General features: G+C 33.5%; 1 protein-coding gene across 1 annotated transcript in view; it reads right to left on the bottom strand.

Annotated features, from left to right (window-relative positions):
• Nucleotides 1-13,205, bottom strand: part of LRP1B (LDL receptor related protein 1B) — a 1,757,623-nt gene that overhangs the window by 755,888 nt on the left and 988,530 nt on the right. The window contains exon 8 of the mRNA XM_045559136.1: nt 1,182-1,404. Within this exon, the coding sequence (XP_045415092.1) occupies nt 1,182-1,404 (223 nt within the window). The remainder of the gene's footprint in view (nt 1-1,181; nt 1,405-13,205) is intronic.

Raw genomic sequence — 13,205 nt, 5'->3', positions numbered from 1 at the left:
CCCAGATACTTCAAAACTGTATCTACTTTGGATTATTTAGTGGCAGATTTACCATATGTTTAGGGAACCAGCAAAACACAGGCAAGAGAAATGAAGAAAAAAAAGGATAATTAAAAACTTCAGACATTAAAAAACTTTTTAAAGTAATCATGGGGAAAATCATTTGAATTCCTTACCTTTGTTACCAAGGTTTAATTTTTAAAATTTCAGATACTATAAAAGCAAGTCCATCATAATCATCTTGGAGATCAGGCCCTCTAAAGGTCATAACTAAGACCTGACAAAGAAATCAAGCTTTATAGGACAGTTGAAGGTGATGGAGAAATAACTGGCTCCATCTTTATTTAACACTGGACAGTCTACTTTTCTTTTTAACCACCCAGATTAGTGCATTTGTTTATCTGTCAAGGAGAAAGGATTTCATTTTAAAAGCTGATTAGAAAGGAAAAGTAACTTAAAGAGATAATTACAGGATATACCTGTCTTGCATTGCCAAAGAAACAAAAGAGATTCATATATTTCAGCTCCCTAGACGAGGAAATCCCACATGAAATTAGTGCAATCAGAGAACAAGGTTTATTTCTACTTAAAGATCTCTTTTAGGTATTCACTCAATGTTGTTTGAAAAACCTTGTAATTCAGCAAAGTAAAAACTAACGTAAGTGGGAAGAATTTTGACCTTGGTGACTTTCACAGAATTCTCATTTTGGGAAGCAGTTGAATACATCAGCAGGCAAAATTTAATGGAACCTATTAAAATAATAAAGATACTTTTGTGAGCAAGTATTTGCTTTGGTTAGCAAAAAATTTCCAATGGCACATGAGACCGATGATAGTTCAGCTCCTTATGAATAAACTATTTATATTAGCTTTTAGTAAGTGGGTCATAACATCTGTCCTATTTTAATACTTTTCTTTCTTGCTAGTATAGCATTTTTGTCTTTGGTGTTGTTTGTCTACTCTGTTTTTAACAGAGGGAGAGGGAGCAAGAGACATTTCTAATGTCATACTAGCACTATGAAAAAAACATTCTCCAATATAGGAAATATACTGTAATTTTTATGACCCATTGTAGCTTGACTTCATGAGAAATTTTCAACATTGCAAATTTTGTTCTTCTTCATCATAGTATGTCTTTCATTTTTTACCTTAGCTGTATTTTCTAACAAAATTGTACTTACTTGTCTGCCTTGAATGATAGTATGTCTATTTTTTCCTTGATAGTCCACTACTCCCACATAGTCCAAGTAAAGATCTACCCAGTAAACCAATTTGTTGACTAGGTCTAGTGCCAGTGCAGCTGGCTGCTCTGTCTTTGAATCAATTATCCTTGTTCTGTTCATCCCATCCATGTCACATCTCTCCACTTTGGCAACATTCCCGTAGTCAGTAAAGAAAAGTTTTCTGTTGAAAGAAAACTAAATGTTAAAGTGAAGGGGGGAAAAAGCATATTTGATGGAGCCATCTGTAAAAAACAGAACTTTTCCTTCTAATTCATTTCAGTGATTACATCTGTTAGCTTCCCATAACCATTTCCATATAATATCACTCATAAACAGAGAAATCTGCTAATGAATATTGCAGGGCATAAGGGAGCAGGTTAACCAACCACTGTAAAATTTCCCCAAAATGAATGATTATAGTGGGTTTATTTTTGTATTAGGAGAAATGTTTCTTTAAGCCTCACAGAGCCAATGCACATCCACCACATTTGGTGTAAGCTTCAGAAGTGAGCCAAGTCACCAGGCCAGGGCATGTGAGCTATCAGGCTTTATCTTCAACCTACTTTTCAAATTGTCTGGTGATGTTTGTTTCTTATAAAAGCTATTATGTGGAGCTCAATGATGCTATGAGTAGTAGAGAATAGTAAACCTGGAATGGAATTAAGCAGATGGAAAAGCAAATGTGCTATTTGCAGCAATGGAAATAAAACATAAATAATCCCACACCCAAACCTATCCCAAATCTACCAAATATTCCCAAATTACAAAATTTCATTAAGGAAATGCAGATCATTTCTCCTCATTTTCTCTTAACATTTATTTTGAAGAGAAGGCTGAAAAAGATGTTGACCTCTGAGATAAAAAATCCTTCCATGGAGCATCAACGGTGTCTGTCAAAGGTTTAAATGTACCTCCAACATTTTAGTGCCTAATACTTGATTAGTATTCACTATGTTTAGTAAACACAAATCAATTTCAATTAACCTGACAATATTTAGCAAGATGACCCACTCATGAGACTAAATTACATTTGTAAGTAGAAGACCATCTTGCCTTGATTTAAATACAATCTCAAGGATAATCCGATTTACAGTGAGTAAGCAATATTAAGATTACCTAGACTATAGAATATTTGATTATACAAACTTGGTGAATTAGTTTTGTGTTACTTTTATCAACATTCTTGCATTATTTAACAGTATGGGGTATCTTTCAAGCTAAAAAGTATTATTTAAACTTTAATTTTAATTCAGCTCTTTCTGCTGTGGGAGGCTTTGACTAATTTTTACACATCAATGCATACTGTTATATAATAGTGCAAGCCAGATTTTATTATCACTATATATTTCCCCAAATGTTCTTGAAAGATCAATTTATCACAATAAGTTAAAAATGATTTTTTCAAGTGATATGCAGGTGAAGAGCTTTCTATACTAGTGAAGAATAAATAAAAGGGCATATGGTGCTGTGTTTTATTGTCATGCTAAACATCAAATCTATGCTTGACACTCTCTCTCTTTCTCTGTTCCTGCTTCCATCCTGCATTTCTGCTTTCTTCATTTGTAAATCAATTTGTCCATAGCTATCCCAAGTTAAGTTTCTGTAAGGAGTACACAGTTTCTCTCTTCCTTACTGGAGAACGGTGCTCATTATTCTTGTTAAGTGGAGCTCCCTTTCTCACACAATACTATAATGCCTCTCTTTTTATTTTCCTTTTCTCACTGGTCCACTTCACATAGGTGAAAACAAACTTGTGTGTAGAAAGTTTGAATTTGGGCATGGAGAATTCTAGCACACTATGTATCACATGATACATACAGACTATGTAATATATAGGGATATGAACCAGACAGTTTCAACTGTCTACATGATGCTTAAGAGGAAAGATGAGTCTGGAGATAGACACTTTTTTTAGGTCATCTTGAGATGACTTAATTGGATGTGATCTCCCTCCACTTAGTAAAATAGAAGTGCCAAGATAAGAACCTTGGAGGCATATTATTAGAGAAATGGGATCAATGGAGATCAGAGGTTACAGGTAACATAGACATTCATGGAGGTCTAAAAGAGATAAGTTTTGGGATAAAGAACTGGAGTGACTGGCTGGGTCAATCACTTCACAAAGTAAAGAATAGGCATGTAGATTAAGGAAATGTCATTGAATTTGATATTTATTAAAGTACCAGTAATTTTTGGTACTTCTGTTTGAGAAGTTTAGTTGCAGACGAAGAGTGAACCAGGTGATGCTTAAGGAGGTCAGGAAATGTAAATTATTCTTCCAAGAAGTTTTTCATGGATTTTGACCTGTGATTGCAGTAATGATTCAAGTGATTCTCATGTTGGTACTAGTGTAATAAAAGTGGTTGAGATAACTGCCTGATAAAATTTCTGCCAAGTATGGAAAAGAAGTGTAAATACATGACTCATTAAAATGTTGCTGTTTTAATGCATGTATAAAGTAAAAAAAAAACAAAAAAAACAAAAAAAACACCCAAAAACAAAAACGAAAATAGGGCAACTTTGAGTATATGAAGTGGCACTAAACCAGAAGAAAGAATGAAGAATTTTCCATTGTACTCGCAGTGTATAGCAGAATAACTAATGCCCTGAGAGATTTAAACGTTGTTCTTTATACTAAATTGAGTTTCTCCAATTTCAGAATCTTGACTAAAAGAACTCTGTTTACTTTTAATTGAAATGCAAGAAATGGAGGAGTTCTCAAGGATTATTATCAATGGCCATAAAGTTGCAAGCATTAAGTACCTATAGTCACATGATTATACAGATGTTTCTTTGCTTGTTTTTAGCAATGTTTAATTTTGTTTTAAAATTTCCTGTTACATAGAAAAACTTCCTTTCCAGGGCATTCTTTAATGGAGGCATAGTTGTATTATAATTGTTAAACACAAACTAAGGTTTTTAATTATTGAAAAAACAACTAAATGTCATTTGTTATATAAGTGTTTCTGGGTTTAAAATAACTCTGTTCTTTCCTATAAAATATTTTTCCAAATCTTAGAAAAGGTAAACAGTGGTCTGTGAACCGCATTATCCTATTGATCCTTATAATTTCCCTGTGAAATAGAAGTTGCAGATTACTTCTATTTCACAGATGAAACAGGTTCAAAGTCCATTTGGCTAGCCACTGACAGAGCCATAAGGTGAAACTCATGCCTTTTTTCTTTCTTTATCATTATTTGGAAAGAATTTCAAATTTATGGAAAAGTTTTAAGAATAGTAGAATGAAGACCTATTTCCTTCACATAGATTCACCAGTTGTTCCAATTTTGCCCCATTGGCTATTTTACGTACTCATTGAACCACATGAGAGTAAATTAAAAACATCATGATCCTTTACTCCTAAATACTTCCACATCCATTTCCTCAGGACAAGAATATTCTTTTGAATAACCACAGTGCATTTATCATAATCAATACTTTTAACAACACGTACAATATATAGGCCTTATTCAAATTTTGCCTGTGGACAAATAATGTGCTTTATAGTAAAAAAAAAAAAATTCTGATGCAGAATCAAATTCAACATCATACATTATATTAATTGTCTTTTCTCTCTAGACTCCTTTAATCTTGAACAGTTCTTCAGTCTTCCTTTGTTGTTCATGATGTTAACATTTCTAAAGGGTGGATATGAGTTGTTTTAAAGAATATTCCAATTTAGGGTTTGCTGATTTTTCTCATAATTATATTGTGTTATGCCTTTTGAACTGAAATGCAACAGTTTTGCATTTTATTGTTACTGACCCTAGGGTTTAGAAACAACGGGGAAGCCTATAATCCACCCCAAAGTTTCACAAAAAGGGCTTACAGATGGTGGTTTGGGATCCCATTTTTCCATCTTATTCCATGTTTTCTGAACACTCTAACTCTCTTATATTCCAGGATCCTCACTCTATTTCTCAGTATCTCTTTCCACCAGGATCCAAGTGTCCTATGCTGCCTCTAATACAGCAGGGCCCTACTATATTATAACATTCTGCCTGTCAGACTCACAGTGGATTGTAGAGATCATTCCTAATTCTACCCTATGCCCCATTCCCTCAGGATTATAGTATTGTTTTTTTTTTTATCTTTTTGTTCTTACTTGTGATATCAATTATTTTTTACTATGCAGCAAAAGGAGGCAATTAAATTGGAATTGCTACTCTCTCGTTCTATTTTTTGAATGTTATCCTGCTCAGTTTCCACTAACATGAAATTAAAATAAAACAATATTCCCACAGTTGTCTCTATTTCTAAGATGTTTAACTATTACATCATAAAGGAAAAGAAACTTTCTTTCACATTTTCAATTGTTCATCCAGTTCATTATTATAATTCTGTTTCTCTAGCAGATAGCAAATTTATCATTTTGGAATCATTATCTCATCAGATTTAGCAAACTGATTTTATCTGACATCTTTGTCAATTAGATGAGCATCCCTGTTTTACTATAGATATATAAGTTTTATACAGTTGAGAGTAGTAAGAAACTTTGAGTATTGTTGGTAAACTTGCCTGACATAAATCAAAAGTCACAAAGGGAGCACTCGCAGACAGTGATAGAGCACTGTGCTTACAGAGTTATGGCTCCAATCATCACTTTAAAGCAAAGCAATTGTTACACATACTGACATCTTAAAACTTGTATTTTTTAAATGATAAAAATAAGAATTAGTTTGCCAATGATATCCATTTTAAATTATGCTTATGTACTTTAATTCAAAAGGACATAAAGGAAGTTAAATGCATTGGAGTTCTGTCCATATCCTTTCACTGCATAGTCAGTCATGGTTTTGTGTCACCATTCTTACATTTTACATTTTGGTTATAACTTAATGTTAGAATTTAGAAATTTTCAAAAAGTTCTCAAAATGAAATGGCTTACCATTCATTTTAACTTCTTTAAAATGAGGTCACGTAATACATTTTTTTAAAATGAGGTTACATAGTAAGGTATTTTATATAACAAGATACAAAATGAAGATAAGAAGAGAAGAGTATGAAACATAAAACTATATATTATTGCCATATATACTGCCAGGTTTAAAAATCATTGTTCTGATTAGTGCCTAGCAAATCTCCATGTTTATTAATCACATGCTAATGTAGGTAACTACATTTCTTTTCATTTCATGGAAATGATACATATTTTCTTTAGAAAGGATTACATTGGGAACTTTATTCTTTATTTTTGTTTTTATAATACCTTAGTGTTATCCAAATAGCATCAATAGTAATGCTTTCTTTTTTCTTCCATTGTACATATAAAAATTGAATTAGAAAGCAATTTCCATGTCATATAGAGTAATTAAAGTATATTCAGAATTAAAGTAGGAATATTAAATATTTAGCATTGCAATTCTAAAATGGAATTGCAAATCAGAAACAGTAATGAATCTTTGGAATAAGCGGTTTAAATTCAAATTCTATTAGATCCTGCTACTTAAAAGCATGCAGATGATAAACAAACTATTTTCTCTGTCTAGCTGAGACTGTTCAAGACAGTTATTTATTGATTTTAGTTGTTTGTGGTTTTCACTTTTGTTGTTTGAAAAATCTCGCTTGTACTTTATTTTCAGTTTATACATAAACACACAGAAATTAAACTTGATATACAGATTCCCACTGTTAGATGGCTACTCTATATTCTGAAAACATTCCCTCCAAAAGTGAGCATGTATTAGATATGTCAGGCAATGTGGCTCACTCATTCAGCACCCTTATTTACCTAAACCTAACATATATGTGTGTGTGTATATATACATATATGCATGTACCTATGTATGTGTCTATCTATATAAAAACATATGGGAAGAAAGTGAGAAAAACAGAGAACTTAGTATGAACAGAAACACGGCTAGGCTCTAAGCATACAATGCTGAATAAAGTGCATACACCCTCTGTCCTCTTGGAGGTTATAGTTTAGTTAATAGACAGATTTTAAACATATCCTATAGTTGCTGATGATAATCAGAATAAAGTCTTATATACTTAAAACTACCAACAATGTTGAGCATGATCTGGTTTCTGTCTACCTCTCCAATTTCAGCTAGTGGTATCTTTCCCCACATCTAACATGTTGGTCAGCTAGTAGTATCCATCTATATTTCTAATACCTTGGTCATCTTTCCATCCTTTAACAATCCCAGAATTTTCTCCCTTTCTGCACTTGAGTGTATATCCTGTTCCTCAGCCTAAAAAGTAATGTCTGTTGTGCTATTCCAACCTTGGCTTTAGTTTTCTACTTAAATGTCAATTCCTGTGAAAGATCCTTTCTGCTTTTCCAATAACAATTAGTTCTACCTGATATAATCTCAGGATATTCTGTTTTTTTTTTTTAAACACCACTCTTTATTTTACTGTCATAAATCAGATACACACAGAAATACAGAATGACATATTTAAAATCTGTCTATTAAGTAGACAATAACCCCCAAGAGCATAGAGGCTGTATCTGCTTTATTCAACATTATGTACTTAGGCCCTAGCCATGTGTCTGCTCATATTAAGGTTTCTCTCTCTCTCAGCATGCATCTATCTTTTAAATATATATTAATATCTATGTGTGTGTGTGTTATATACATATAATTTTTTAATCTGGCTTTTGGTGAGCTGTGGACTGGATTCTTCATATTGGAATAATAAGATCTAAGACTTAGACATAAAAATAGGTTAAAGAGGCAAAACATATGGATAGGGCCATTCTGGCACAGGAAAATAAGTTTTCCTCACTATATGGATAGCTCACTGGAATTTTAGTTCAGATCCAAACCATTAGCCAATAATAAATTATTGATTTGTTCAGTTTGTTTGCCTTGTCCTTTTTTCATATAGTTCCCTTTGGAGAAGGTTAAGAAGTAGTGATTAGTTCAGGGTTATTCCTGCGTCTGGTCAATTTTCATTTTTAATGGCATTTCCTCAATATTCACTTTAATTTACCTATAGATACCAGATTATAACATAACTTATATGTATTCCTAAAGATTTTAGATTATCTAATTCTGGAACCTAGCAAAGTTTTGTTCATTTGTTTACTGTAAAGTAGTATATTTATATAATCAACCTGAATTTTAAGTGTATACTACTGTCTCCTGTGAGGAGGATAGACTGGAAGTGTTGGGCAATTAAATGGGAAGATACCAGTTTGGTAGTTATCCATTAATGTAAGAAGTAGAAATAAAAAAGAGGAGAGATATTCCATACATATTTTGGAGTCTGAGTCAACAGGATTTGATAATTAATTAATTGAGTAGAGTCAAGGATGAATAAGAAGCAACATTCTAATATAATATTAATTTTTATAAAATATAGTTCTTTTATTGTGTCTTCAGATTTTTCTCAAGGAGTCTACCTGTCCTATAAGACCTCAGGGTGTCATTCCATTTAATACAAAGATGGAGTCTACAGTTTTGGCATATTACTTTTCGTGACCAAGGGCAATGCTATTTTAGGACTCCTTCAAGGGTCAGTTTGCAGGATGCCAGTCCTCAAAAGCTCATGCTCAATATACTTGATTCATGAGGAACAGTAAAATATTTGATGTAATATATCAGAAGTCAAAAGCTGCTCTTTGAGATATGCAAAGGTGTATAACCTAATTTCTGCAGTCAAGGAAGTTCTATTGGTTTGTAAAGGCATTTTTCTGAACTTAAATAACACAGATGGCTGTCTCAGAAGTGACTAAGGTAAGTATCCATGAAGTCGTGGACTGCTGAACAAATCTGGTTCACTGCTATGCTAATTACCAGTTAACTGAACTATCAATTTCTATTTCAAATTATTACCAAATGGAGGAAAACAGTATGTAGAAAAATGAAACTTTACAGCATAGCTTTCTTTTATATTATTTATTGTTTACATGTGTGTACACATCTCATTATTCTGTTGGTACACAATGAGCAATCATAAGATTACATATATAAAATCAAACTATAGAAAGATAAAGATTTCTTTGTTCAATGTTCACTGTCCTTGCTGTGAAGGGCAGATATACTTAGGGGGAAAAAAAAACAAGGCAAAAGTTCTATAAAGCAATAAATTCTTCATATGATTTTATCTAGCTTTCTTGGTTTAGTTTTAGGCAAAAATGCAGTATTAAGTTCAAGCTAAGTGTTGTTAAGACTGAAGAGGCCAAATAAAGCTGGTGAAGGGAAGCAACTGTCCTTATTCAATTGGCAAAATGTGTATTTTGGTAATTGCAGATGTTTCTAGGCCAGGGTTTCTTGACCAGGATAAGCTTCAGGGGTCCCATGAACAACTAGCTGTGCAGAGCTGTATTGGCAGGTATGCCAGCAATTATATATTCCTACAGGTGCATTTTTCTGGCAAGAGGATTAACACTCAGAAAGCTAAATGTTCATGCTCAAAAACAGTGATTTTTCAACTTTATTGTGCAAAATAATCACCTGGGGAGCTTGCTGACATCTCCAATTCCTATAATCACTGAGGTGGGAATTTTGGCAGTGTCTAACAAAATTAAATATTCATTTACCTTTGATTCAGCAATCTTTGTTCCAGAAATTTATCCTAAAGATGCATCTTCACAAATAAGAAACAACACATGCACTAAGTTATTCACTGTAACATTATTAATAATGGCAAAATATAGGAAACATTTTATTATATCCAGACATTCCTTCCCTCCTTATTGATTAATTTCTTTCCAGAAAACTGGTCTCTAGGTTCTGGGAATACAACATTGAATACTAAGGTATCTGGCCTTCTCCTCTAGAGAAAATCAGAAACAAGAGCAGTGAAGATACACATGCTTTAGAATTTATGAATATTTAGGGTGGTTAGGTAGGGTAGCTGGGCAGATTGTTAATTGACAGATGCATTGTCTTCTAACATGCTTTTATTAGTTTCATGGTCAAAGAATTGAGAAGAGTAGGCTAATCAATAACGGTAATTTTGTCCCAATTTTTACCATTTATCTCATGTAGGCCAATTGCTTTTCAAGGAGAACAGATTGTTTGAATCACTGTTGTATTAGAATTCTTCCTAGAAAGTCCTTAGATTATTGTTCACTGCTCAATTTTCATGTCTTTTTCCCTAATATCAGATTCCATAACATTCAGCTTTACATGTCAATTTGGCAAGATATAGTCCCTAGTTACTCAAACACTAATCTAGATGTTATTGTGAAGGTATTTTGCATGTGTAATTAACATCTATAATCAGCTGTTCTTAAGTAAAGAAGATTATCCTCAATATTTGAGTTGGCCCAATTTAATCACCTAAAAGAGTTTAAGAGCCGAACTGTGATTTCCCTGAGAAAGAAGAAATTCCATCTGTGGACGACAACATCAGCTTTTGCCCAAGAGTTCCAACCTGCCCTTTCTAATTTCTTGCCCTACAGATTTCAATCAAACTCACCAGACCCTATCCCCAACAGCATAAGATACTTTCTTTTATAAAAAAAGTCTATATTTTCATGTATCTTATTGGTTCCATTTCTATGATGGAACCCTAACTGATATAGTGCCCAAAACTTATTTAGGAGAACACCCCTCTTCCAATCTCAGTCCACTTAATTTGAATGAAACGCCCATCTGAATGAATTTCAGAACTTGAGTGAGAGCTTCAAGAAAAACATTTTTTAAACAACTGGATCTGAATGAAAATGATCTGAGGCTAAAACAACGGAGTCTTTTATTTGTTCATTCATAGAAAAGCCCAAGCCAAATGACGAAGAAAGAACAGAAACTGGGGACATATTTTTAATCCCTTAATCTAGCCATGCCGAAGTCATTACTGCTTGTTTTATTCAGTAATTTGAGCCATTAAAATTCCCCTTTTTTACATAAGCTCATTTGAATGTTTTCTAACATCCACAACTAAAAAATTCTTACCTCATAAATATGCATCATTGTGGTAAGGTAATTAAAACACCTACCATCTCTACAAGAAAAACAGAAGTCAAATGTTCTATCAATAATAAATGTATTCAGTGAATCTGGAGATGAAACAATCTGCATCTGGTAATCTAATCTTTGACAAAGCAGACAAAAATATACACTGGGGATAAGAATCTCTTTTCAATAAATGGTGCTGGGAAAACTGGATAGCTATCTGCAGAAGATTGAAACTGGATCCCCACCTCTCACTTCTCACAAAAATCAATTCAAGATGGATAACAGACTTAAACCTAATGCATGAAACCTTAAGAATTCTAGGAGAAGATGTTGGGAAGACCCCTTCAGACATCGGCCTAGGCAAAGAATTTTTGAAGAAGACCCCCAAAGCAATCACAGCAGCAACAAAAATAAATAAATGGGATCTGATCAAATTGAAAAGCTTTTGCATAGCAAAGGAAACTATCATTAGAGCAAATAGACAGCCTACGGAATGGGAGAAAATATTTGCTCTCTACACATCCAATAAAGGGCTGATAACAAGAATCTATCTAGAACTTAAAAAAAAATCAACAGGAAAAAAATCAAACAACCCCATCAATAAATGGGCAAAGGAAATGAACAGAAACCTTTCAAAAGAAGACAGAATAATGGCCAGCAAACATATAAAAAAATGCTCAACATCTCTAATCATTAGAAAAATGCAAATCAAAACCACAATGAGATATCACCTAACCCCAGTGAGAATGGCCTCTATCAGAAAATCCCAAAACAACAAATGCTGGCAAGGATGTGGAGAGACAGGAACACTCTTACACTGCTGGTGGGACTGCAAATTGGTGCAACCTCTGTGGAAAAGAATCTGGAGATGCCTCAAAGAGCTAAAAATAGAAATACTGTTTGATCCAGCAATAGCACTATTAGGCATCTACCCAAAAGAGCAAAAGACATTCTATAATAAAGACATCTGCACCCGAATGTTTATGGCAGCACAATTCACTATTGCAAGGACGTGGAAACAACTCAAGTGCCCGTCAATTCATTAGTGGATTACTAAAATTTGGTATATGTATACAACGGCCTATTACTCAATTATAAGAAACGACAGTGATCTAGCACCTCTTATATTTTCCTGGATTGAGCTTGAGCCCATTATCCGCAGTAAGATATCATAAGATCAGAGGAACAGTCTACACATATACTGCCGTCAGATTGGTACTAACTGATCAACACTATGGTGCTCACACGGTAGTAATATTCTCCAGGGATTAGGGGGTTGCGGGATGGTAAACTCACAACTAATGGCCACAGACACGGTGAGCATTGTAGAGGGGAAGGGCATGCCTCTAAACCTCGCTTGAGTGAGGCAAAGACATAAAATGTAACCAGAAGATATTTGCACTTCAGTGTTTATTGCAGCATTATTCACAATGGCTAAAATGTGGAATCAGCTTAAGTGTTTATCAAGGAATGAATGGATAAAAAAGATGCAGTGTATGTACACAATGGAATATCATTTAGCCATGAAAAAGAAGAAAATTTTGTCATTTTCAGAAACATGGATGGATCTGGAGGACATTATTTTAAGTGAAATAAACCAGGCACAGAAAGACAAATATTGCATTTTCACACTCATATATGGGACCTAAAAAAAAACTGATCTCAAGGAGGTAGTGAATAGAATGGTGGCTACTAGAGATTGGTAAGAGTGGTGGGAAGGGGTAATGAAGAGGTGTTGGTGAAGGGGTAATTCTGTTAAATAGAAGGAAAAAGTTATAGTGTTCAATTAGTGCAACAGGGCAACTATAATTAACAATAATTTATTATATTTAAGAATAGCTAGAAGTTTTCAAGTGTTGCTAACATAAAGCAATGATAAATGTTTCAGGTGAATCTTGTCCCAAATACCCTGTTTTGATCATTACATGTTATATGCTTGTATCAAAATATAACATGTACTCCATGAATATGTACATTATATATCAATAAAAACTTAAAAAATAAACGTATTAAGGATATTCTAAATGTATTATCTACCATGAACCTAGCAAGCAGTCTTTAACATTGGCATTCTTTGTAAAATGCAAAATATTATTGTTATGAAATTCAGTTTGGAGTAACTGAG

Source organism: Lemur catta, chromosome 8 (genome assembly GCF_020740605.2).
Source record: "Lemur catta isolate mLemCat1 chromosome 8, mLemCat1.pri, whole genome shotgun sequence".
In the NCBI taxonomy this organism is placed as follows: Eukaryota; Metazoa; Chordata; class Mammalia; order Primates; family Lemuridae; genus Lemur; species Lemur catta.
The sequence above is the reverse complement of the archived record's forward strand: the minus strand, read 5'-3'. Positions and strand labels throughout refer to the sequence as shown.